General features: G+C 49.9%; 2 protein-coding genes across 2 annotated transcripts; one reads left to right on the forward strand and one right to left on the reverse strand.

Moving 5' to 3' along the window:
* Window positions 1–1086: 1086 nt before the first annotated feature.
* Window positions 1087–9855, forward strand: CSUI_000107 (sco1 protein). Its single transcript, XM_068060341.1, has 8 exons — window positions 1087–2727; window positions 3655–3710; window positions 4607–4798; window positions 6132–6217; window positions 7055–7163; window positions 7428–7801; window positions 8775–9259; window positions 9666–9855. The coding sequence occupies exons 1-6, from the start codon at window positions 1997–1999 to the stop codon at window positions 7544–7546; spliced, it is 1293 nt and encodes a 430-aa protein (XP_067927686.1). The 5' UTR covers window positions 1087–1996; the 3' UTR covers window positions 7547–7801; window positions 8775–9259; window positions 9666–9855.
* Window positions 9856–10187: 332 nt separating this feature from the next.
* CSUI_000108 (myosin j) lies at window positions 10188–25762 on the reverse strand. Its single transcript, XM_068060342.1, has 10 exons — window positions 22585–25762; window positions 21825–22048; window positions 20814–21549; window positions 19253–20253; window positions 18080–18493; window positions 17310–17529; window positions 13241–16842; window positions 12010–12963; window positions 11351–11417; window positions 10188–10852 (listed from the first exon to the last, which is right to left on the reverse strand). Exons 1-8 carry the CDS (start codon window positions 24284–24286, stop codon window positions 12010–12012), a joined length of 8853 nt encoding a protein of 2950 aa, XP_067927687.1. The 5' UTR covers window positions 24287–25762; the 3' UTR covers window positions 10188–10852; window positions 11351–11417.
* Between the last annotated feature and the right edge of the window lie 293 nt (window positions 25763–26055).

Raw genomic sequence — 26055 nt, forward strand, 5'->3', positions numbered from 1 at the left:
CCAGTCTGCCTGGTGAGAGACTCGGCCTTACCCTTAGACAACTGAAGGTTTTCCTCGTCTGTTGATGACGCAAGGCTTCGAAACGAGATGAGGTATCTCTGGTCGGACATGAGTGGGAGGCTGCACTTCGGCGGTCTCTTTTCAGCTTGCTTGAGTCTCTTTCAGTACGTGATCTGGTGTCAAAGCCAGCCCACCGAAGCACAGAAGCCGTCCTACTCGTCTACTTCCTTCAGTTATGAGTCTGAAGAGACATGTTATGTAAGGAGACTATCGGGTTTCCTGCACAGATAGAGAAAGGCAGGAATAAGGAGAATGCGGCTTCCCCGCAAGAAATTTGAGATCGGACACCCTTAGCATGATTTCCAGCGACGTAGTACTGTGCGACCACTGCTGTCGGGTACCCCGGTATACGGTAGCGACGAAATTCGGAGAGCAATAGCACTAGCTCGTAGTTTAGGAATATACATGTATATATGCAGATCAGAAAAGACAAGAGATCTTTTCTGTAGCGCTCGGACTATCACGACTAAGCAACGAGCACCAATTGCCTACTCCGAAATTGTAAGGCCCCGTCCTGGAGTCATTTCTTAGCGTACCGCGTTGCACTGTCACGACGTATGAATCTCCGGCGTAACTCCGGCACTCCCAGGAAACCAACAGCATCTTGTGAGGGGCTCTTTCGCTTTTGGTTTGCTTTCCACTTCGCTGTGGATGTTATCCGCTATCTCCGCTTTTCCTTTCTCCGAGCCGCGGTGCTCTCGAATGTCCCCTTTCTGCGTGCAATGAGACCGAAGATTCTCTTTTGTCTCTTGACTAGGTCACCGCTTTTCATGGCAGAACCATAACGGATTGCCTCTTCTGTACACGGATACAGACATGCAGAAACGACCAGAGATCAAACGTCGTCTTTCCAGCAAGTGTCGCTCGTTCCTTTGTAGTGATGCGCAGCATTATTCAGACAGAACCCGAGTCCACCACTCTTTGCTGGGAAGAATAGAGTAGCACGAGACAACTGTATCCCATGCCTCTCAAATGCTCATCGGATAGGCTGTGGCACTGCTTGGGTTAGTTGAGGAGCTGTGCAGGCATCGCCGGAACACGACTAACCCATTCCAGAGCTCGGCCCTTTCCGCTTCCCACCTGATCATTCGTACAACGGGGGCCCAAGTAGTAAAGTGAAGGTTTTGTACGGGCGTTATACTGTAACAATAAAGCAGCTCTACTAACCCGACCACCGGAGGGAAGAAGCTGCTTCTGGGAAGAGACGATGCGCCCACCCTCGCGTGACAATCGACAACGTACGCTGCCGCGAGATCTCATCCGGGCGGAGAGAGCTTGGCGCGAGCCGTCGTCCACCGCCAGCATGGTGATTTTTGCTACTGCCCCTTTTTCGTAGTCGCCGCTTCGCCATGTCCCTTTCTTTTCTTCGTGCGAGGTGTCTCTTCGGTCTCACTCAGTTAGGAACTTTTTGGGTTTCTCCCTGGTTGCCATTTCAAGCGTGGGCGGGCCATCCTTCTGACCACTAGAAGGGAGAGAGGAGGGCCTTCCTGTCTGCTTTGCTTAGAGAGAAATCTCGAATACGCCTCTCCACGCCCTCACACCATAGTCTCTTGTGCTTTCCCCTCGTTCCCCTACCCTGTTGTTGCAGGTCTTTCTGTGCGTTGGCTTTCTTTTTCACGGCAATAAGACGACTGGAGAGAAATTTCTCAATCTACTGCGGCATACTAACAGGGAGCCGCAGACAGATAGTTTGAGTTTTTCTGTCCGTACAAATTGACAGGGAGGACGGAGAAAAGTGGGGTTAGCGATGAAGAGAGCTTGCAGGTACTAGAGCTAGCCATGAAAGAAGAACGACTATATCAAAGACCGCACACATACACATAAAGGCTACGTGTACAGGGACCGTGATACGGACAAAAGGAAGTTTTCCTGAGTCTCTGTGTTGCTATCCGTCATACTCTCGATCTTTCCGTTCACTTCTCTTCTCTTGTTAACGATGGTCTCTACCTCACGCTCACCTTGTTTTGGATTCGTGAGGAGGACGTGGATAAGAGGAAGAGGAGGAGCAAGCGGAGGAGGGGAGGCGCCCAAGACCCTCACGGGTCTTCGTCATGTGTCCAAGGGGGGCGTAAGCCGTTTTTCTACATTTTCTTCTGTTCTCTGCTATCATTCTTGCTTCAGTTCACAGTTTATTTTCCCTGAAAGACCAACGCTAAGATGCAGACTCAAATCTCAGCATCTCATAGCGTGCGCTCCATACATGTCACAGTCCTTCTGCTCTTCCCTTCACCCTGTTGTTTCCTTGTCTCTTTCCCCTTCTTCTCCTCTCGACTTCCCTTCCTATCCTCGTTCTTCTTTTGCCCTCTCTACCAACGTCTTTTTCTCAACTCCTTCAGGATCTTTACTTGCAGACAGTGCTTCTGCGTCTTTCTCTACACTTCTTCCTAGATTCTTTTCCTCCTCTACCTCCGGCTCTAGTCCTTCTGCTTCTCCTCGTACGTCTCCAACAGCCTCTCCTACGACGCCGCCACAACCGTCATCTTCATCATCGTCTCGCTCTGATAAGACGGTTCCTCCTAAGGAGGGAAGGTTGAATCTTCCAATGCCCCCTTCTTCTCAAACTTCAAAATCTCAACAGGAAAGGAATGAGAGACTGGATGATATGAAATGTCGAAGAGGGAACGTCTTCCCGTGGAGGGCTGCTCTCCTCGCCTCATGTGCTTGCATGTAAGATGAAAGAATCTCTCTGCAGAACTGCGTATGTTGTTTTCTCAGCCCTTCATACGGCTAACCCTAGCTGTATAGGTTCCTCTTAGCTGTGTGGGACAAGATACGATCGTCACTCTTCAGCATCCCTTTTGGACGTAGACATGGGAATAGTCGGACATCCGGCTGTCGTGCTTATACGAGACGCAGTCTCACTACTAGTTAATCATCTCTCTCTTCTTCTTGTTCTCTGTCCCCTCTCTTTCCTTCTGTCTCATCCTATACGTCCAAAGCAGCATTCCCACTCACAGAGGACAAGAAGAGCTGGAAAGGATGATTTGGAGAGAGGGCCCTCCCTTGTCCCGTCCTTCTTTAGTTCAGCCTTTGTCTTACTTAACTGTACATAGTCAGCTTTCTGGCAAGTACGGTCAAAGGGAGGAGTCATCAGTCCTCACCGATAATAACTCTCCAAGAAACCGGCTAGTTGTACGAAAGTTTGGCTGCTGTGTGCATGCATATAAAACGCATCGGTATAGGAGAGCATCCGTGCTAGGGTCACCAAGACATTACTACGGAACGGAGTGGTGTTACATGTACGTACATATATCTTTGGGCGTGACAAAACTTACTCTCGGCATAGCATCTTCTATTAACATTTGCTGTACTTGGTTTCACACTCATTTCTCTTTCTTGAGACGTCTCCAGATGTGCGTACGTAGGCAGCATCATGGAAGCTTCACGGACTACACGGGCGCCGAGCTTTGATTAGTGCACGATCACATACGTACAAGGGTGTGGCTTGCTTGCATTCATACGCACACATCAGTACTCACATAGATAGCATACAACCACCCATGTACGTACGGAGGAAAAGGACATACGTCTTTTCTTCCCATAGCCCATCAACGTATTGCACGTTGAATGCTTTCCTGTCGTTTTCGTCTTCAGCACGATTGCATGCGGGGTTGCCCTACAAAGTGAACGACGTAAACGGTCGCAGCTCGGTGAGCGAGAGACTTGAAGACACTGGAAAATCTTCGGTCGACTGGTGAAGTCAGTCTCCCGAGAGGAAACAAGGGAGCGAGAGATAGAGGAGTGTTATCAGTGTGTGTATACGTTCGACAACAGCAGTGGTATCGGTTACTGCTCTCAGCTCTATTCCTGTATAGCCACAAACGAAGTCACCAGATATGAACGGGCATAGTTTCTACTTTGGAAATGACCGTGCATCTACCCATCTATCAGTATTTTAGAGACAACGGAGAGCCGGCTCTACAATGTGACAAGAAGAAAGGATAGGTCTAACTAGCAATCTCCTTACACCTTCGTGGTTAGGTCGACCATATTCTGATCGTCTTCATATCTTCATTGGATGTTACTGTAGTCCTCGCTCCCGTGCGATACTCTATCCTCGGGACAAGACCTGCCAGCATTCATGTATATTTCTACATATACTGCGCTTCTCGACTCTTCGTGTCCGACTGCTTTCCCACCAGCTCTCTTGACTACCTCCTTTTCTTCTGCGTCCTGATGCCGGCGTACATCAAACCTCCCAGGGGTCCTCACGACACGATGATCGAACTCTGGTATCTCTACTTAGATGATGACTCTGATGAGGGAGGTGAAGCGGCAGTGTCAACATACGTGTGTACGGAAGTCAGGAGTCATATATCTTAGAGGCACGTGCATGTACGCGTCTAGTCACCTGGCAGTTCACATATTGCCGGCCAGTGGTCGGTGTAAGTGCATGTGTAGACTATGTATGCGTTACGTATAGAAACGTGAACTAATTCATGCATATGCGCAACGTACTATGTTCACCTCTTCCCACGTGCTGCACGGATAACGGTAGTGATAAGAATTGCGTTCTCTTGCCTGCTGATGTGTGTTGCGCTTACAGCTCGGACAGATATGGACGCCGTAGGAAAGCCTTTGCTTGGGGGGCCTTGGACCCTAGTAGACATGTACGGAAACATCCGCGATAGTGAAGAGTTTGTAGGGAAGTATCAGTTGATCTACTTTGGATTCTCGTTCTGTCCGGATATATGCCCTCAAGAACTTGAAAAAATGGCGCAGGTCATCGAAATCATAGGTAGGCGAGCGAGAGAGAACAACTCCAGCATGTTGTGTACATACGTGCGTATAGGGATGGGTATTCCATGTACATTCATATGCATGAAGGTGTATATGCGTATACGTACATAGATTTGCACACATTTGTATATAAGTGAACTCTGTTTCTCGCTTTGTTCATTCGTAGCCCATGTGTTATCGCTTGCCGCTCGTGTAGGTAAAGCGGAGTTTTGTTTATTTTGGATCTGCTTCCCTTTCCGGGTGAAGGTCTCATGCCTGTTTATCTCTCTCACGCAAATGTCAGGTGCTCGTCCTTCTTTCCTCGTATGTCGCCTACATGTACATACACGTGAGCCTGTGTATACCCCGCGTACTTTGTTTAAAGACAGGGAGGGCAGCACTTATTTTTACAGATGATCATCTCGCCTTTTCTATCTCTTTGTTACTGAAAACCTCTCATATCGGTTCAGCGTGTCATGGAGGGACGGAGAAAGGCACTTGAATGAGAAGTAAGTAAAGCATGTTGTACTGTCGCCTGCAATGAAGAGAAGAAGGAATGATTTACTTGTGCTTTCTTCAGACAAAGAGTACGGAGAGGTGGTTCAGCCTATCTTTATTACAGGTACGTACATTCCAAAGACAAAGACTAAGGATGGACAGAAGTAGACACAGGTTGGTCAGGGAAGAGCGAATCATGAAGAGCTGGTGGTAGAACACGCGGGAAGTCAGTTTCACGTGAAGAGGGAGATTGTCTAGTCTCCGAAGACCTCGTGCGTAGATACACGTAAGGAGGGAAAGATTATTCTTGCTATGCGAGTAGCTAGGTGTACGAGCGTCTATCATCGGTTTAGTAATGCGCATACGGAATGTGAGATAAAATATATACAGGGCGGTCTCAGAGCGAAACGGTTTATGTTGGGATTTCGCGCTGTCGGTCCCTGCCGTGTACGTTGCTTCCTCTCCGCTCGTTCTTCTTCTGTTCATCCTGCAGTCCAGCTGCTTATGAACGTCCGTACATGTGACATGTCTCGAATCGATCTAACCCATTCTTTGCCAATCCCGCCGTGTATCTACAAATCTCTATCTCTGTATGCCTGTGTTTCTTTCCGAGTGTAGTGACGGGAGATTTCTATTTGTGGTGGCTTTCCCAAGGTATGAGAAAATCTAGACATACGTCACGCAGAGTTGATCATAACCTTCTTCCGAGAACGGCGTGCCTTGTGACTAGTCGGATATGTAATCCCTGGTCATCATAGCTGAATGACCAAACGCAGGCATGCTCGCTCATCTCTTCGGAGTGTTTTTCCATAGTTTTGCGTGGATTCGCTTGTCGTTTGTGTTGTCTATTACAGTTGACCCGAAGCGTGATACTGTTGCTCAAGTGAAGGCGTATTGCGAGGAATTCCATCCGCGACTTCTTGGCTTCACTGGGACCCCTGTGAGTTTCTAATAACGGCCGTAACGCTGTTCTTGCGTATACCCTTTCAGGCTTGAAGAATTCTGGTAGACGATTTGCGTTTATACAATCTGGCGTGGCATTTACGCGGAGAACTGTCTGAATAAACACGGAAGGACTTGCCGGGGTACTAGAAAGCTGCAGCCTGTTTTCATTAGATATGTGCCCTCTATTTACAACTCGTTCTTGTGTCTTCTGCCTACGAATCGCAACTTAAAAACGTACTGCTGTTTCCAGGTGAGACGCCCAGCCACGGAACCTTGGTTGTAGGTACGCACTGCGCGGTCTAACTAGGGCCTCCAGGTTGGAGCTTTTTTCGAAGAAGGCTCGCATTTTTTTTCCGCCCGCATAAGAATATCGGTTGACGTGCATTCAGTGGTGAGTGGCGCGTTCGCGCGTCCTCTCAGTTCGACTCTCTTGACACGCGCGATGCACGATATTGTAAGAATCAAATACCACATCGAATAAAATGTGATATGGATTTGAAAATACATTTCTTTCTCAGCGAAGAAGAGGCGTCCCAGTGGTGATTCTACACGTGAGTTGCTCATTCGGGGTTGTGAGACGAATCCGTACACTCAGTGCACCATATTCTTGAGGGGACTTTAACGAGCAACAAGTAACCAACAGTAGAGAAAGAGGAGGACAACTAAGATAGCTCGGCGTAGCCAGTACAGTCCGTCTGCCGGATATCATTTCGAGCGGGGCCGCCTTCTTTTTTCTCTGGTCGAATCGCAAACCGCCACTACTGTTGCTGAGAAACTGTTTTCTGAAGAAACGCAAACTGTCTGACGCTCCAGGTGACTTCGGTTCGTTCAGGCGCAGATCAAGGACGTTACAAGGAAGTTCCGAGTTTACTTCAATGAGGGCATAAAGAATTCTGAAGAGGACTACCTGGTAGACCATTCTATTATACAGTACTTCATGGGTAAGCTGCCAATCTTCCTGTGAGCAAGCAGGTACTGCGCAGGCGGCTTCGTCAGCTAGAGGTTTCAGTCAACAATAGCTTTCGCAGGTGGGGCTACGTTGGGGAGGGCCGCGCAACGGTGATCGATGAACAGCATGCGAACGCAGCAGACACCAGTAGCAAGGGTACTGGCTTTTTCAAGCGTTTCTCATCGGGATCTCGACGCGCTAGGCCATCGGGTCCGCCAGGGTGACTAATAATGGTGTGTGGCTGGGCTTCCTACAGGGCGTAATGGCAAGTTCAAGGACTTCTTCGGCAAGAACATGACGGTGAGAGAAATAGCTGATCAAGTGGCCAAGCATATCAAGCAAGATAAACAAAAAGAGGAGAAGAAACGGTCGTAGCCGCGCCCGTCCAGCACCCCGAAAGTCGACATTGGACAAGCCTTCTTTGCCAGCCCCGGCAACAGAAAAACTCACCACACCCGCAGCGGTCTGATCTCCGGTTGCGGTCACTGCGTGTCGGGCGAGGAGCTGGACAAATGCCCAAGACACCTGACCTTCGCCATTGTGTGTGGGCTTGAGCCCCCACACAATGGCGAAGGTCAGCTAGAAGAGGTCTGAGCGGTGGCCTTTCGCGCTACTGTAGCACTCCGTGAGGTGGGCACAGTGGGTTCGATCTACTGACCATTTAGTTTCTCCGGAAGCGCGCCCGTCCCGCGAGTATTCGATCAGCATTCTGTTAGCTGTTTTAGCAAGACTAGTGTTGGCCGTTTGTGTAGTACCCGGGTGTAGGACCTGAGACACTCTTCTTGTCATGCTCAAACTGTTAGAACGTGTCAGTAGACTTTTGAACTGAAGGCCACGCGTCTGGAAGTGGGCCCCGCCAAGCTGGCCAAGCTCTGTACTTAACCGACGCCAACAACACATCACTCGCCTTTGATAGTTTTTCACTGAATAGATCGTCAAGCTAAGACACTTCGATGCCCTCGGGCATCATTGCACCGGTGGCACAGAGCGCGTGCGCCGGGACCGAAGAAGAAAAAGCTGCCGGCAGTCTACGTGAGCGGTGAACAGGCCTACATTCGGGACAGGACACCCGACAGCGCGAACCGCGGAAAATGCTGGCTGGACCGCATCATGTGCTCTGTTCTTGAGAGAGATTTACTCTGCTTTCTAAGAGCGCTTCGGAGCGGTAAGAAAGATGCCGAGTATAATTCTGGCTTTCGGGTTTTAGCGAGGCACTCGAAACTGTCAGCAGCCCTTCCCGTCTTAAACCTCACCAAGATTTAGGCTGTCGACCTGAGTACAGCACTCTATGGAGCAACAACAGTCGGTAACCAAACTCTACTGAACCGCTGGTGGTCTTGATGACCGCAGTTAGCTGTTCCCAGGAGCTGGACGGTGACAACGGATGATACCGAGTCGGTCACGTGTCTGTCCGGGGCGAGGAACTGTGGGTAAGAAACGCTTTGTGGCAGGCAGCCGCGCTACGCAGCAGGTAAATATACCTCCCTGTACACCCGTCGAAGTGTGGCGTAGAGACACCTTGTGATAGATCGCAGCATAGCAAGCAACCTGCGAAGCGAACTTGCATCCAAGCGATGACTCTGCCACTGTGTGGATTGTGCAGCACATTTCGAGCAAAACTCTCAAATCGTCCCCTACCAAGCAAAATGGTGAACTACCGAAGCGGCGCTCTCTTACTAGTTTTCTTACATGTTTGCCTGCTCATACACGTAGACGGTGCAGCAAGAAACCCCGAGTAAGTATTCCCCTGCCTTGTATCAAGAAAAGGCTGTGCATAAACAAGTTCTTTTGGACCTTGAAACATCAGAGGGGAGACAACGCCCGTCAGCGTCAACGTAACAGACCAAGCCTCGGAACCCGCCCTGCCTTTTGAAGATCTCGCGGAACTTCGTCACTTGCGGGCCTTAGGGCACTTGGCAGATAGCACAAATGGTAAGGCCAATGAAAACCAAAGCCTTGTGCATCCTATTAGCGTGTGATGTGTTAGGCATGCCGGATGCATATCTCAACTACATGGACTTGGAACCCTTGAAGAATCTCCTAGCCGAAGTCACAGAGTCATCTCGTGCCGGACTCACCCCTGGCCAAGTAAGACGCCCGGTCAGAAGACAGTTCTTCGAACACAAAGAAGATTCCTCCCATCAGCGTTTTGAAGCGGCTCTGAGGCTACTGACATGGGAGAACTTGTCTGTAGTGGCCATCCTCTGGTTCTCTATGATCGGTATACTGGTATCCGCTGGCCTCGTCATACAGTTCACCTTGCTTGGAATAAAATTGTGCGCCCGAAGGATATCCAAAAAGACACCTTTACCCGTAATCTCTAAGACGGTCTGCAGCACGTCGCAGACGCCCATGAAAAAAGCGTGAGAAGCTGCATGATTGGTCGGCAGTTGGGGACTACTTCTAGTCCGGCCCCATCTTTCATGTTTGATGCGTTCCTGTATGTCCACCCTCACTTTTGCCTCAACTCTTGCGGTTCGATTCTCATCCTAAGGCTTTGTGACGGACCTGTTCACAACTGAACTGCGTGATTGAAGTTCTCGCCGGTCTTGGGAACCTAAGCTGCACTCTGAGGTTCGCCACTTCTCGCACCATGTCCAGTCCCCAACAGAAGAGGTGATTCTGCACCCTCGCTGTGCCTAAGGACGCGGGTGAAACTAGGAACTTGGCGACAAGGTCGGGGAAGAACTGAGAGCGTTTGCTCAACAGTCCGCCGGAAGGGCGGCCCCGGGATGCGCTTGTGACTATCTAGGAGCGAGATGCAGCAAAGTGGGACGCTTAGTGGTGCGCGATTGCAGTCTGCTGTGCAGAAGTGATGGGGCTCTGACGTCCAATTTTTTCAGACACTTCCGTGCAGAACGATAATCAGGCCACGCGTACTCCTTGTTCTTCCGCTTTCTCTCTCCCAAGTACTCGTTTGGATAAGAAGTCACCACAGGAGAGCACAGAAAGCTGCCCGTCCTCTTCCTACACCGCTCACCAGTCTCACTGAGAAAGCGAACTTGGAGATATGACCGTCTGAAACAGTTCTTTCTGGTGATACAAGACCAACGAATATAGGGTTCCAGGGGGCTCGGTGCGGGCACCTCATGTGCCTCGCCCTGCCTTCGCAGCCAGCTGCAGCCTGAGAAAATGGTCTGGGCGGAGCTTCCTGCGCAGTTGTGTACGCGTCAGGCCCCAACACCGTGAGGCTTTCAGTCGTACTTTCAGTCTGCAACGCCGCCTAGTGAGCACCCGTTCAACTGAACGGCTTGGTTTGCCGCTTGATGGTCCGACCGCCACACCCAATACCCAGCAGCGGAAAAGCGGCCGGAGGCATCGTATTTCTTTCAACCGATTACTGGATACCGGAAATTTCCTCAGAAAAAACATCCCCCCCGGGAGATCAAGCTACCTACAGAAAGCACTGGACTGTCCTTTGACAGCTAGCGGCAGGACACCTGATTACAAAAGAAACATGCAAACCCGATAACACAGCTTTTGAAACTTAACAGCCCCCCCGCAACCCCCTCGCTTGGCTCAGGCCGACAGAAATTCTGTCGCTTCGGCAGGGGTCTCCTGGAGCAATGCTGCGTCCTCCACCCGATCGGCAGATCACAGCTCTAGCTCGGTCCATGAAGCCGGGCGTTTTTCCCTCACGTCTAGCAGGGACACCTGCGGCTGCGACGTGTCTGTCACTCTCTGCAAGGCCATAGCAGCACATTCAGGAACGGAAATAACCCCCCGTCATCACGACGTCTGCAGACGCGAGCGGCCCCATGGAAAGCCAGAGCTGATGCCATTGCAAGCCCAGGCTTTGCCACCACGGAGGGTATCAGTCTCAGGACTTGCCGACTGGGCCGTGAAGGCTGTATCTCAGTTTCCTAAGGGCTCAGCTGAGCCGAAAGGTTAAATGGTGTGAGTCCTGCCTTTTGTCTTTTTTCGTGCTCGTACAATGCAAAACATCGGAGTTTCCTTCACATGCCTAATGTGTTTGTTTCTCGGTGTATGTAGAATAGCTATTGCCTACGAGCTGTTCGACCCGACCGTCTGTGTCGTCGCAGCTATGTAAGGTAATTCCTGTGTGAGCAGTACACTGCCCCTGAGGGAAAACCTTACTTTTGTACCAGCTATACTTCTTGCACCTGTCCTACTCCCGCTCTAAAGGAGCTCTGCATTATCACAAGTGTGTGAACTTACGACAACTGCAATAGTGTCTTTGACTCCACTGAGCGGTGCGAACGCGATGAGACGGTGGCGTCGGGCACTGCAACAACACAAACATACAGCTACGAAGAGATATGTGTGGAATCAGACACGAGAGAAAAACGGTTCGTTCTTCGCCTGAATCCGCGAAGGGCACCAAGCAGACAAGGCATCACAAGAGGCACCTACAATGCGCGCGGTTACCTAGGGTACCTGTTTCTTGAACGAGAGAGTGGTTGAAGTACAAGAACTATAACAGCCCGACAACAGCCGGCCAAACGGCAGGCGAGGTTCCTGACCTGTGCCTTCAGAAACGAGATCATACTTTGGTACCACCAACGGCTGCCTACGAGATAAGGCAACTTCTTCAGATGACCTGACAATTTGTACATAACTTACTCTGCTAATGAAACCCGCACAAGCTCCTTTATAAACCGAGTCCTAGTGAAAACATGATACGGTTGCTCGTTATTCCGCCACCCGTCCCCGCAGACGAGTGAAGCAACTCAGGGCTAAGGCCCACCGCTTTCTTTCTTATACAGAGCTGCCCTCCATCTCCAAGACACCACTACAAATGCAAGGACAGACGCGAGGCGGTAAGTTCAACAATCCACACCGGGTCGTCATATGCGGATGCAGATGACTGTTTTCCCTTACGCGTCTTCTTGTTCTTCGTCCGTTACATCTTCGTCAGTGGAAACAAAGTCATCCTCTCTGCCTGATTCTGTTTGTGTCTCAGCATCTCCTCGAGACATCCAAGAAGAATCAGCCGACTTCCTTTGATGCTGGTGTCTCGCGCCTCCTCTTTCACAGGAATCTTTCCCATATTCTATCTTGTGAAAATCTTCTTCGTCATCACCTCTCCTGTCTTTCTTCAACTTGGTCCCCCTCGGAGGGGGGCTTGTACCCGGAAGTCGAACAAGAGGGGCCGGCCGAAGAATAGTTCCTGAACGCATACGGACAGAAGCGATATCTTCGCACCAGCGAGTTTCAACCAGCTCTCTTGGTTTGGCGCTCTCTCTTCCGAAGCTTCGGCCATACGGATCTCCTCCATTGTAGGCTGGTGAGAAGTCGTTCATTTTCTTCTCCAAATGAGGATGAGGTGCAGTGACTTTCAACACGGCACCGCCCATAGTGGCACGGCTTCTCAGACTTCTGGTTTTCTTGTTCCGTGGATCAGCGTGGGGAGATGGAGAGTCGTCATCCTCTTCTTGATCTACAATTCCGTCGTTCGTCTGAGAGGTATACTCTACGCGGAGGAATCTCTGAACTGCAGATGATCCGAGGAGACCTTCACGCGTGGAAGGCCGTTTCCGTGTTACTTTTGTTTCTAGTAGCTGCAATATTCTTTTGCTTTGGAGCCATCGGAGAAGAACAAGCTCTCCTCGTGCAGTGGAGAGAAGAAGAAGACGCTGAATGTCCTTCCGGAGAGAAGAAAGAAATCCCGAGCTGTCCTCCTCCATGCTCGAACTCAGCACCGAAGAAAAGTAGAAAAGTGGATGTGAAGAGGAGACGTCTTGAAGCGAAGAAAGAGGAGATGCGGTGTACATGCACCCGGTGAACCATGTTGATGCTACATCGAGCGAAGGGTAATCCGATGAGATAGACTGCAAAACAATCAGACATTCCTTCATCAACCAAGGATGACGGCGGGGGGTAAGAGATCATGCCTGCGAACACCGGACTGGCCTGAGTCTGCCTCTACCGTGTACCTGAGCCCCAGGTGGGGAGGCTTACAGCCTGTAGACTGGCCATTACATGTTACACTACAATTCTGCCTTCCCCGTCCTGCCTAGCCCATAAGCCTTTTGTGCATCAAACTCCTCTACGACAAGGAGAATTCTCCTTGATCAACGATCCGTTCGGTTCTTTAGAGATTCTTACCTGTACAGTTGCTGCATTCCAAACAACCTCCAGACTTGCACCTCTCTCTCGTACTTCGTGCTTTCCTAAATACTCCTCTTCTCGGTCCCATGTTTTCTTCATCCCCTCTCCTTCTTCTTGGCACTCGCTTTCTTCATAGAACGGACACAAGTTAGGCAAAGTCACTTGGACAACCGCCAAAACAGCAGCACCTGCTACGACCCACAAGTTGCCACCTTCTCCAAGAGGCTCTAGTAGAGTAGCGCTTATGATTTTAGACCTGGAATGATGACTGACCGGGCCTCGGAGAGATAGTGAAGACATATGCTTAGTGTTCTTTTCATCCTCTCTTCCACCTTCAGTTGGGTTTCCACCATCCCCTCCCGCTAGCATCATGCCTCCAAGCACATCCTCTTCCTCAATGGAGCTTCGGTTACTCCATACACCTGGGGTATAGAGAAGCTCTTGGAGAACTTCCTTATGCTTTCTAGCGCACGTAACGACATCCGGTTCGGCAGGTGTGACCTCTACCCAAGCCTCCGGTTTCTGTGTGACTAAGTTCAACAAGACTAAACCTAGAATTCCTCCAACACATCCTGCTCCCCCTCCCCCTGCCCTGTTATTTCTCTTCCTTTCGTCAGGGTTCACGGCAATGTGGCATAAGATAAGAACGTAGGATGTCGAATGTGGGGAGGCAAATCGGACTCGCAGTGTACGTACAGCTGCCTCGTGGGGTCTTTTCGGACTGATTCCTGTCTCTCGTTCCTCACGGGGAGTATGTCGCTTCTGCCACTTTTCCCGTTCTCTCTGAGCCCTACGTAACAAGGCATCGGGAGTCCACGCCACAGGTGCTATCGAAGCAGGAAGACACGCCCAGCCAGGAAGGAGAAGAGCGGAAGAAGGAAAAGATGAAGAAATGAACGTCTTTGGCCCAGTGTAAACTTCTGGCATCTTTTCGCCAGCGATCAGATCTATCGTAGAAAAGGGGACCCGTTCACTGTCATCCTCTCTCCTTGTTAATGCCTCAGTAGATGAGGAGAGAGGAAGGGACGAGTGAGAGCCACGGGGATAAAAGAAGTGACGAGGTAGAGGAGGAGGAATTTCACGGAAAAAACGACAGATGTAGGGGTTAGATGACTTGATTTGAAGAAGAGATTTCTTACCATCCCTGCTAACAAGATCAGCATCGCCTTCTTCTCCACTGTGCACTCCATCTCGCACACTTGGCGGTTTTGCATCTGCATACACGATACGTGAAGCTCTGTCTCCTCCTTCTCCCCCATAGTACCATCGTGAAGTTGGTACAAGAGAAGGTAGCCAGGTCGATGGCTGTCCTCTTGATGGATCTGTGGGCAAGAGATAGCTGGATGTTGATGACCCTCCAAGAGATGATGACCTCCGAAAAGAACATGCTGCTGATGTAGAGGAGTTTGACGGTGACACATTCTCGCCTACACTGCTACATTGCGAGCCGATCCGGCTCAATGCTGGGGGAGGAGGGGGGCCATTTTCTTGCCGTAGCCCAGGGTCTTCAAAAGATGAAAATGCAGAATACGATGGACGATCAGATTGAACCGATGCATTGTGCACAGCAGAAGAAAGAACATCAAAATGTTTTCTCCCTTCTCTTCTCATAGCTCGTGAGGGTGGTAGGTCCTGAGAGATTTCTCTATCCCCCCGCCTCACATCACGATGTAGTGCAGGGGGTGTATGGAGACCCCCTCTATTAGGAGTCTGTCGGGTATATGTAAGTGAAGATTCGTTTCGACTCGAATCATGACCGCCACTAGAAGGACTCGCGGCTTTCATCAATAAGACTAGAGACGATGGATCGTTATTCCTCTCTATTCTCCTCCCACCTAAATCCTCAAAAGAAGAATCTCGTTCGTCTCTCAAGGACTTTCTCGGTGGTGGGGCACAAGGAGAACATCGACCAGAAGAAGCATGACCGCGAGATGGCGAGCCTCCACGTGAAGAATCCCCCATTGATGATGAACCGCTTCTCATGCCTTCCTTTCTCCCGCGTAAAGGGATAGGTGCAGATGCTATTGAAAGGTCGTCATCTCTTATTACATCGCAGCTAGAGTGAGGTAACCTGAAACCCTGTTTCTGTCGTATTGCATCTCTGTCTCCGCTTCCTCCTCCTTGGACTGAATGAGGCGATGGAGAGGGTGAAGAGGCTCTTTCGGTATCCGAAGAATCAGAGGGGGAAGGAAGAGAGAAAGGTATTAAGAAAATCCGTGCGGAGACATCGCATGCAACGAAGAGATTTGGATGCTGCTGGTGTTGTCCTAGACAGCTAAGACAGGGAGGTCGAACTGTGCGCGTGTGGTCGAGGGATCCTCTCTTTGTATTCGGTGTCGAGTCAATCAAGAAAGAAGATGTAAACGAAGAATCGGTAAACGACGAGACGAGGAGCTCCTGAAAGAAGCAGAGTGAGGTTTTAACGTCTACAAGCTCAAGCGAATCATGAGAGTCTCCTGTCGTTCGTTCTCCTTCCTCATTACGTCTCCAGAGTTCTTTTAGTCTACCTCTTGTATCGGATCTTTCATCTTCTCTCGAGTAGAAGTCACCTCGATCAAACCGTCTCTTAAAGGGCGAAGCAGATGAAGTACGCATGTGGCCTTCCTCAAGAGGAGACGGGGAAGGACGAGTAGAACGAGAAGGAGAATAGCATTTCCTTTTCTTAAAGAAAAGCGAGATATTATAAATATTACCTCCGGAGAATAAAACCATCTTTTCACATAGGATTCTCTTAGTTCTCATGGAAATCCCTTCCCTTTCTCCTTCAGTCCCTCTCTCTTCACAAGCCTCCTTTCCCATCATTCCTAAAGAGAAAAGTTCTGCCTTCCACGCTGTTTTCCATCCCTCTTTAGCGTTTCGTAGAGCCTGAAAAGTTGTTGTAGCAAGTCGCTGTTGTCGTTTTCTCTCTTCTTCTTCTTGCTTTTCCGTGTGTTTCTTCTTTTTGTCCTTTTCTTCTTGTTGTTTCTTCTTCAACTCTGCCAGAGCTAGCTGTCTCCAGCTTAACGTACGCTCCAACTCTCCACCTTCACCTGTGTCTCCATCCTCCTTCTTCTTACTCTTCTGTCTCTTCCAGTTAGGGACAACTCCACTCTTCGCCCCACTCTCCTTCAAGCGTCTACGGGCCTCTAAAGAAGCCAGAGCTGCCTCGGCATCCGCCCATCGTTTCCAGTTCTTCTTCCATGTACGAAAACCTCGAGCTAATGAGAATTTGCCCAGAGCCTTTAAACCTTGCTTGATCTTGGCTCTCGTTTCAATCTTCTGTCGAAGGGGCCGCAGGATAACCCTCTTCAGGAGAATAATTCTCACTGCGAGACGGGCACCTTCTTCTTTAAGCCTCCGTAATAACTGAACTCTCCTTAGTAACCACTGGAGTACCCGATGAACGCGTCCTCCTATAATGAATCCTGCTATTCGCCATCTACGCCTTGTTAGTTTCGTTACAAGATCTACGAAAGGCTCTGACGTCGAAAAGAACGTCTCTGGATGTCTCAACAGTTGAGATGCAGCTGGGAAAGATTGAGCTTTCAAACAGATAAGGGACGTCCCACAGCAATGGGTTCCGGGAGGGCAAGTCGGTAGGAGAGAGAGAGCCGATGAAACTGCAGGTACGGAAGCATTGGAAATGGAGAAGCGTGACAACAAGAAGACACGTATCAGCGGCCGGGTAGACATTCTTTTGTCCTAATACAATCACAGCGATGCACACTTCACTCCCGCTCCGTCATGACATGGGACCATTGCACCACCCACCAAGAGTGAGCCTTTCCAGCGAAGAGAAACGAAACCAGGACAAGTAGGGGAGCGACAAATTTGTACAGCTGAGATGGATCAGATATCAACACGGCATCGGAGAAAGGCTTGCTTGCGGTTAAGAAAGTGCCAGGGAATCACACACCCACATCGACAATCTTTCTGTGGAAGTTGACATTTCTGGGGCGCAAGCTGAGATGTCTTCTCATATGTGAGAAACGTCATGAACGTACACGTGTTCAAATATGTATGCAAGGACGGGCACATTAGTGAAAGATGTCCACTGCGTAGAGACGGAGAACAACCATGGACTCACCGAGTCTTCCATCAGGCAAGCTGTGAAGATTTTGGAGTGTCTTTAACTTTCTCTTGACATTAGAATCTCCTCCCCCGCGGGCTGAAATTTGATCAAGCACTGTGTTGAGACACACAGCTAGACGGGCTTTAAACGACGCAGCTGTCGCACGTAGAGGCAAGCGATGTGGGAATCCTTGGTGAAGAATGTGGACCAAGGCGACCGATCCTGATTGTTGTAACTGTACGGAAAACAGATGACGAGCATGCTTTCAGTACTGTTTATCATCAAGTAGATGATATGATATAGCTCAGCATATTGAACGCTTATACACGTATCATTCTCTTCTCTCTCTCGAGCGAAGAAAATCTTCCTATCAGGTGGGCTGAGGAGATAAAGAGGCTCACTCACGTGACTGGAATAGAGGGCTCCTCATGACGAAGCGAAGGCACTGCGCCTACACAGGTTGGGGGCCTTCAACAAGTACCTTTCTGTCTACTGAACTCAGGAAAAGCATGTTTTCCATTGTCGTGGTGACGGTGAAGGCAGATATAACTGAACCTCGCGTACATGAAATAGATCGTTACTTCAACAACTCTCAGAGCATAATAACTCTTTTCTTCTATACGGAATTCAAACACACTTCCCCTCTTTCACTTCAGTCGTCCTTCAACGATCTCAGCCACTTTCTACTTACGAATCAAGTCTTCTCGCCTCCTTGTCACAAATGCCCGTAAACGACAACCACAAGAATACGAGAAAACAGTGCCATTCTATCATTGACGCCTTACCTGCTTGAGTAGAAGAAGTCGATTGAAGGTCAATGGAAGCATTTGGGCATTGGGAACGAAGCATCGAATAAAGTGCAGATGCATCTCACTACTCTGAAGTTGAGACATCAGTTGTTTAAGATCATTAATGAAATTACGACTTAAAGAAACAAAGTGACCTCCTGCTCTATTACTATTAGAATTCCCTCCTGTTCCTGTTAAAAAGTTTCCTCCGGCACCCCCTGCGGCTCTTCCGTAGACGAGAGCAGCAAGACGCTCCTTTGCTGTGGTGCACCCTGTAGTCGAGCTAAGATGTGGTGAAGAAGGAGGGTCACCGTTCTGCTGAGATTCCGAGCAACCGTCTATGCGACCTAGACGGTTCAGAGTCTTCATAGACGATGCGGTTGTAAGGAGAGTCTCAATGGATGCCTCTGCCTGAAGAAAAGGATAGGGAGAAAACAGAGAGAAAGAAAGGCCGAAAAACCAGCTAGAGATTTCATTCTGCATGAAAAGATCTGTTCGGTGAAGACTGATTTGATCACTGTGGCATGACAGAAAAGGACTTGTAGAAAAACCACGAAAAAAACACACTGGCTTTCGATTCTATTTGGCTTGCGTCGACTGTGAGTAGTTGCAGCTGAAGGCCGCATACACTATCTGCTTCATTGGGGCTGCGTGGAGCCTGGCGGTCAGTACACTCACTCTCTAGACAGTTGTGTGTAGTACCGAGAGATGTAAGAAGAACGGTCACCGAACCCAGTTTTCTCTGCACTTTCAGTAGGACTACACTAACTACAGCTACCAACCAACAGAGCGTCCATGAATATCCTGCTTCGCAGAAAACGCTGTCCCTGGAGACCTCTGTATCAATACTGGGATCCTCTTCATGCATCAGGCAAGCCTTACGCATCCTCTCATCCCTCTGGTGTTTTACCAGGGATAGCTACTGAAAGAAGAGAAAAGACCAAATAGTTTATGGCACCAGACCCTTTCTTCCCCTCACAAAGCTTATAGCTCTCCCGACGCAGAACCATAAGCAGACGGCTTATCCCCCCGCTGTTGTTCCTCGCAGTGAAGGATGAAGTCTGTATCTCGCAGTACTGAATACAACCCCGTCAGTACAAGCTATTTATCCCCTATTGCGATGTCTTCTTCTGTCGTCCTCCTATGTGTGATCGTTCCTGAGATATTTACCTTGTCATTATTTCTATCCAGCCAGCCTTCAACACTATATTCGACAAGTCCAGCAAAATGCCGAATGACGAAGACACCTTCCGCTAGTTTATTGGCTGCAGCATTTCCATCTGTAAGTTGAGGGGAAACCCTCCCTGCGCTAACAAGACCTTCTTCTGCTTCCTGAAGCTGTTGTTTCTTCTTCCAAGCAAGGCAAGCAAGGCCAGTTGAAGATCCTGCTCCTGCACCCGATCCTCCTCCGTGTATATTCAGAGCCGCAGTTATACCTCCCTTGACTCTGAAAAGAACAGGAGAGATGACACTTTGGTCACCTTCGTCTCGTTCCAAGATCGACGATTCTCTTTTATCGCTTGAGGAAGAGGGAGGGACTCTGTATTGATCTTGCTGTCTACAGAAGAGAAAAAGGTCTTTCCAGAAGTTTGAATCTGTCCGAGACTGGCCTTGGGCCTTGAGTCGGCTGTTGTCATCGAGTCTACGAAAGAGACCTTCATGAAGATAATAGAGAAGAAGAGAACTATCAGGAATAGACGGGGAAGAATGCTGATTTCTCCCAGGTAAAGGTAGAGGACAGGGAACAGGAGAAGAGAAGTAACTTGGTGTAAGAAGAAAGTTTGATTGCTGGCGACTTTGTGAGAGAACCTCCCCGGACGACGGCATGAGATAAGAAGAAGGTGCAACTCCATCGGGAGTTTGTTTAGGAGATTGAAAAGAAATATTTCTTGAATGAGATGAAGCAAACACATACGGAGGAGATGAAGAAGAGAACGTACATGCAGATGACTGACGAGGAGGGTGATGGGGTGGAGGGGAAAAAGATGTAGGGCCCGATCGAAGTGAAGAGGAGGGAGCAGCCATAATACCTTCTCGGCAATAAAGTCGAAGTTCCTCGTGTAAAACTTTCTGAATAAACAGCTCTTGCTGGCGCTCATTTGCGTAGTTGATACAGAGCTGATCAAATCCATTGAAGCCGTCAACACATTCGAACCCGTAGATATCCAAAACTGAAGAATCAAGCAAACAAAGAAACGCCGACGAACACAAGTTACATCCTCGTTCAATCGTTATGGTAGGGAAAGAGCCTAGAAGTTCCTCGAAAGATGGAAAACCCGTATACAGCTTTTATGGATAAAAGAAAACTCAAACGCAGCTCTTGTCTTTCCCTCGGGACAAACACACGTATTATCAAAGATTGCTACAAGTATCCCTATGTATCTATAGAACGACCTTGTGGCTCCGGGCTGGGTTGACCTATGAACAGGTCTTTCAAAGTTGGAATCCATTGTTGAGAGGCTGCCCCACAAGAAGGGGCTGCGATCCCTCTTGATCTCTTACCTATGTCGAATACTGAATGCGGAAGGTCGTCAGAACGGTCGAATAAAAAATCATATACGGCATGGCTGACAGAACGAAGCATGTGGTAAGTGTCTTTTTTAGGTGAAGTCAGCTTGTCCCGTAGACAACAAGAACCGTAGTTTGCATACCATTGGTACAGACTCATGGAAACTTGCCCAGAGTGAAGAGGTCTTTCTCGAGCAAGATTTTGAGTGAAATCCTCTCTTACTTCCAATGAAGTTCCCTGCAAAGTCAAGGGAGCCTTCACCTATTTCCTCATCCTCATCATCACTGTCTTGAGTGTGTCCATCAGCGTCATCTTCTTTCGTTGAGGTGTCTGTACACCGCTTCACATTGCGATTCAACTCGCCGAGAATATATGCTACCAATTTCTTGTAGATATGTTTGATTAGAGCATCTCTTGCCGCAAAAGCCTGCTTCTCCTTCCTTTCTTTTTTTACGACATCGTGCTTTGTCTTCAGCACTTCCCATCTCAGCGCATCTAATAGTTCGTCCCCAGGTATCTGCAGGAGCCTAGAGGCAACCCTCAGTGCTCGCGCTGCTTCAGAAGTGTTCGTATTCAGATCACTCGCCGCAACTATATCCTCATGAGACATGTGACCTTCTGATCTCTTCCCTTCTCCCCAGTCCTTCGCCTGAGAACCGTCCTCATCAGTCCATCGAGCCGACAGTCCAGACGTCCTTCTCTCATCATCGAGAGTTGAAGAAGCACGACTAGTTCTAGGGCCCGAAGAAGATGGAGCCAGGCCTTTTGCCGCTTTGTCTTCATCTTCTAAATCTGCAAGAAGAAGACAATGTGTATCGCCGGCTTTGAGAGGTGGAGCTTCTTTGAAAGTGACATTAGAGAGGTGAAGGAGTCCAGCAAGAATATCAAGAAGTTCAGCGATCTGTCGTCCGGAGAATCCTGTTGTCCGCAACGCCTCCAGCAGTGCGCGGAAATGACGCTGGGAGCAAACAAGAAAGAGGGTAACACATACAGGGACCTGGTGACCCATGTCCAGGATCCAGATCAGGTTCTCGACTGGAAGGATCCCCGTCATAGAGGGGCCGGTGCGAGTGGACGCGCACAACAGGTTAAGAAGCACGATAGATAGATAGATAGTAGACTGGCAATAATTCTCCAAGAACGAACGAGAATGGCAGCCCAAGTACGACAAGCACTAGGTCACAAGAAGTACCCCGTCAACTTCACTAGGGAGCGGTCTCTATCGAGTCTCACCTCGTCTCTCTCTAACTCATCCTTGGATGGTGGGCGTGGGTCACTCCGATCGGCAGATGAGTTTCCGCAGGATCTCATACGAAAATCCTCCGCGGTATTGCGCGACTGCATGCGCCCACCCCGTTGCTGTTGCTGCGGGTGTCGAGGCTGAGTAGGTCTGAGCAATCCGTAGGAACCGCAATTTCGTGTGAGTTCACGCCTTGATAAGTCCTCCTCGGTACAACCTGAAAACAGTACACGGGAGGCAGCACCAGCGGTACAACCGCAGACGAAATGACAGCTTGCAGTTAATGAGAAAGAGTACCAAAAGACAGGACGGAAGACGCCTTCACTCACTGAGTTCAAGTGATCGCATACGCTTCGATGGTCCCCTAATCAAATACAATATTTCAAGGTGTTAGCGGATCACCACGGAAGTTGATTCTCTCCTCCCTAGTAATTGTGCAGTTGCTCCCAGTTACATTCCTCTCTGCCATTCTCTCATGCCTATCCCCCTATCCCTTTTCGCCGCTGGAAGATCAGATCACTGCACGCCCTTCTACTTGAAGATAGGCGCCACTCGAGTAGTAAAGATATACGCGTACCCACATACACACAAAATGCAGAAAGGATGACGCCTCTAGTACGCAAGCTCAGAAAAAGTATGGCTCTCTTTCTCAGCAATCAAGACAGTGACACACCACCCACCAGCGCGCGTCCCCCGAAGGTACGCTCTAGCACGATCACGCAGAGAAAGGCTACTACTCCGCGGCTTAGATACCTCTGAGAATCTGATAGAAGATGTGGTAATTCCGTTCCCAAGGCGAATGAGCGGAGACCCGGGCACTCTCCAACAGGTACGTTTTGATGCTTGCCCCCCTGAGGAGACCGACTGTATCAAAGTGAAGCAGAGTAAGCCTTCCTACGCGGCTACTGTTGACATTTCTTTTCGTTGTGGCATTACAGAAGGCTTCAAGGACAGGGTTACAGCTCAAAATCTTCTGCTGAAGGGACGACACCTGCGTCTTCGTTTGCCCCTTCCCGCCTTCACCCAACATGGCCGCCACCGCGCGTTCTCGCTCCTGTCGAGAGTGCAGCGAGCCACCTAGGGAGACTTCAAGGCCTTTGGTGCCTTCTGAAGTCTTCTCGGCCTCCGGTAATACTCCTACTTGAGTCAGATACAACATAATGATCTTGCTTGTCTCTGTCTTCCCTGCACCGCTTTCGCCACTGACTATGATTGTTTGATTCCGCCCTTCACCTCTTAGTCGTCTATGCGCATCTTCAGCCACGGCAAAGGGATGAGGAGGAGGAAAAGGAGACCCGTGGAACTCCGTAGATGACTCTCCTTTAGTGCTTGCAGGAGACTTGACCAGTCCAAGTAGTCGAGCAGTGGAGGGCAGAAGCGTCGCAGCAGCGCTTGCTGCGCTGTTGTTTTTCCAGTGTCTATACACTTCAATGACATCCTGACTGTACAGTTCTTTCAGGTCTGTGTACGGGTTGAGTGCTAAAAGCACATGGGCCGCATTTGTGTAGATTTGTCTCCTTATGAACCTGTGCTCCAAGAGCTCTAGAATCGAGGGTGACGATAAACTGTCGAGAGCGGACGCGTCTTCGGGAGGTTGTTCAGGAGGAAGAGGAGAAGGGTGATACGGCCAGCAATCAGCCAATGGCACGGTGACTGTACACTCAGAACGAGCTACAGATGAACTAACAGACGTCTCTCCCCCGGAAGCCCCCCTTGCCCATGTTCCCGGGGCGCCCGGGTCTACCCCTGATGCAAAGCAAGGTCCAGATCCCGCGGCTGATGGAAGACTGGTCTTTCCACCCTTCTCCTTCTGATTGCCAGCAGGCGGTAGGACACAAATCCGGGGACGAGTGTCTCTCGGAGAAGAAGGGACAGAGAGAGCTTCCTGATGGGCTTGGACGGCAGCGGAGAGGGGTGATAACGGGACATCCCCGGCTTCTCCAAGCTCAGCAAGGAGAGCCGCAGCAAGGTCTCCTACACTTCCTGACGTGCCATTTGTAGTTGTGGGTCTAAGCAGCCCATCCCGAACTTCATTTTCTCCGTGCGGCGCCGGGTCCTCATCGGACCTATCCTTCTTCGAATCTGAAGGTTGGCTATCATGCACTACGACTGGTGAAGAAGGCGTGTCAAGAGGAGCAGAGTGTGAAGATGTTGCAGACGAAAAATCATGGAAAGCAGCTCGAGCAGCTTCTGCGTGTTCGGCTGCCACTGGGTGCAGCTGAGCTGTCAGGGTTTCTTGTGCAATATTCAGCGAGATGAAAACAGCTGTGGAATAGCCTTCCGATGCAGAGGGGACCCAAATAAGATCACCTGGAGAAAACATAGCTGCATGGGAAGCCAGTGAAGGTGAAACTGTGTCTGGCGACTTCGCGGTATGAGAAGGGAAAGTAGGGACGGACGAACGTCGAGAACCTGACCCTAAGGGAGCCAAAGGGCCAAGCAGTGGAGACGCCATTTTGCAGGCAGTTTGACAAAGAAGACAAGGGACAAAAAAATGAGGGATGTCGGCGAAGAAAAAAAAAAGGCGGCGATGGACAGGAGACAAAAGAGCTCCTCCGAAGAGAAGAAAGTGACGATCGAAATGAGCTTAGGCGGAGAACCAAAAACGACTTTCTTCGACAAGGAACCAACAGGTGTTGCGCGATGAATCTTTCGTTGATTTTGATAGGGTAGCGCTTGGGGGGGGACGAAAAGACCTCGAGAGCCGTAAGGGGTGCTACTCAAACACCTCGTAGCCAAGCAAAAATGGCGTGGAGGCGTCCTTCATAAGCTGAGTGTCGCTCAAGCTGGTACGGAGCAGGGACAGAGTAAATCCGGAGACGGGAGGTACCTCTGGACGCAACAGTTTTCATCCCGTTTCAATGACCAGACCCCGTAGCCCCGTCACCCGACCTCGGCGTATATGCGCGCCATAGCCACTTCCGATTTGCTGTACACACTCATAAAATCATCTCGAAGGGAAACTTGTGACCACTTGAAACCGTACCAATCCCCGAGTCCATGAATGGCTCGCACCTGCACCGACTCTCAAGACAGCTCGCACGTGCGGAGTGGTGAGTAACTCTGAGTGGCTACATACCTCTCTTCAAAATGAATTCAAAACACTTGGAGCCAGTTATCTCCGATCGGAGAAAGAAATAAACCGCTCACGGACGCGGTCGGCCAGAATTGACAGTCTAGCCGGCTCTTGCTCGCAGCGAGGCGCCGAAAGCATGATCGGTACGGTCTCGCCTTTCTTGACGTTTCGGAGACCACTGTTCGACGGCGAACGAGGGAATAACGTCCGCTCGACTCCAGGCTAAATAGAACGGCAGGCGACACCGTAAAATGTGACAAAACTTCTCTAGACAGCCCACGGGAGAAAAGCGGGCCGCGTTCGCGGTGACCAGTGTATCGAGCTAGCAAGACACCGCGGATCGGAATATTGTCTTGCAACCAGATGATCCGGTTGGCGGAAAGAAAAAAGAAACCGAGGGAACCTTGCCTGGACGCCGCCTTACGGAAAGCGAGGGCTGGGAGATGGCCACGCGAAGACAAGAAAAGAACAGCGAGGGTGTACTTTGCACTGTTACCGTGTAAGCGAAGTTTCGAGTATCAGCGCAACGCTCTTCGCGGTGTGATACCTTTGTTTGCTGATGCATGAAGGCGTTTCGATGCTTGCGGGAACTGGACGCGTCACCGCTATTGGAGTGAATTTATCTGCCCGTGAACCCTAACAATTATGTTGACTCAAAGGAAGGAAACAGGGGAGACTGCAGTGTGATGCAGTATTAGGAGGCAGTCTTTCTGTCTTTATAGCCGTTTCAGGCAGCTTGCCGCTTCGGACCGCTACTTCAATACGCGAGTTCCCCATGCCATGCAGTTAGATTACCCTACCGACTCGCAGCCTTTGTATGCTTGTCATACGACACAGCCACAGCTTCAGTGAAAGCAAAGGAAACAGTTAACGCAATTTAAAGGGGCATAGTTCCCTAGTGCTCGCAGAAACCCTGATTGCCACAGAACACGACAACAGCGGGCTTGCCGATGGCCCGCGGTGGGTTTCTCTTGCTGTCAAAAAACGGCTCGCTGCCTTCTCTCTCTGGAACGCGAGTACGGAAAACAATGGTATTCGGCTTGGGGAAAAACGGCTGTTGTGGCCTCCAGGCTGCTATGGTACTCGCTGAAGGTAGAAAAAAACGGATGCACTCCGTCTTGCTCCGCTTCTCATCCCCATACGCGGCC

The sequence above is a fragment of the Cystoisospora suis genome (assembly GCF_002600585.1).
Source record: "Cystoisospora suis strain Wien I chromosome Unknown contig_44, whole genome shotgun sequence".
NCBI lineage: Eukaryota > Apicomplexa > Conoidasida > Eucoccidiorida > Sarcocystidae > Cystoisospora > Cystoisospora suis.

What these genes read in the sequence shown, in the direction of transcription:
- CSUI_000107 (XM_068060341.1), top strand. Translation starts at nt 1,997, where the DNA reads ATGGTCTCTACCTCACGCTCACCTTGTTTTGGATTCGTGAGGAGGACG. An exon ending in ACGTAAACGGTCGCAGCTCG is followed by an intron (nt 3,711 to 4,606) that starts GTGAGCGAGAGA and finishes TTGCGCTTACAG; the next exon opens with CTCGGACAGATATGGACGCC. An exon ending in TTGGCTTCACTGGGACCCCT is followed by an intron (nt 6,218 to 7,054) that starts GTGAGTTTCTAA and finishes CGGTTCGTTCAG; the next exon opens with GCGCAGATCAAGGACGTTAC.
- CSUI_000108 (XM_068060342.1), bottom strand. Translation starts at nt 24,286, where the DNA reads ATGGCGTCTCCACTGCTTGGCCCTTTGGCTCCCTTAGGGTCAGGTTCT. An exon ending in ATGAGTTAGAGAGAGACGAG is followed by an intron (nt 21,550 to 21,824) that starts GTGAGACTCGAT and finishes GTTTGCTCCCAG; the next exon opens with CGTCATTTCCGCGCACTGCT. An exon ending in GACTTCTTCTACTCAAGCAG is followed by an intron (nt 17,530 to 18,079) that starts GTAAGGCGTCAA and finishes TTTTCCGTACAG; the next exon opens with TTACAACAATCAGGATCGGT.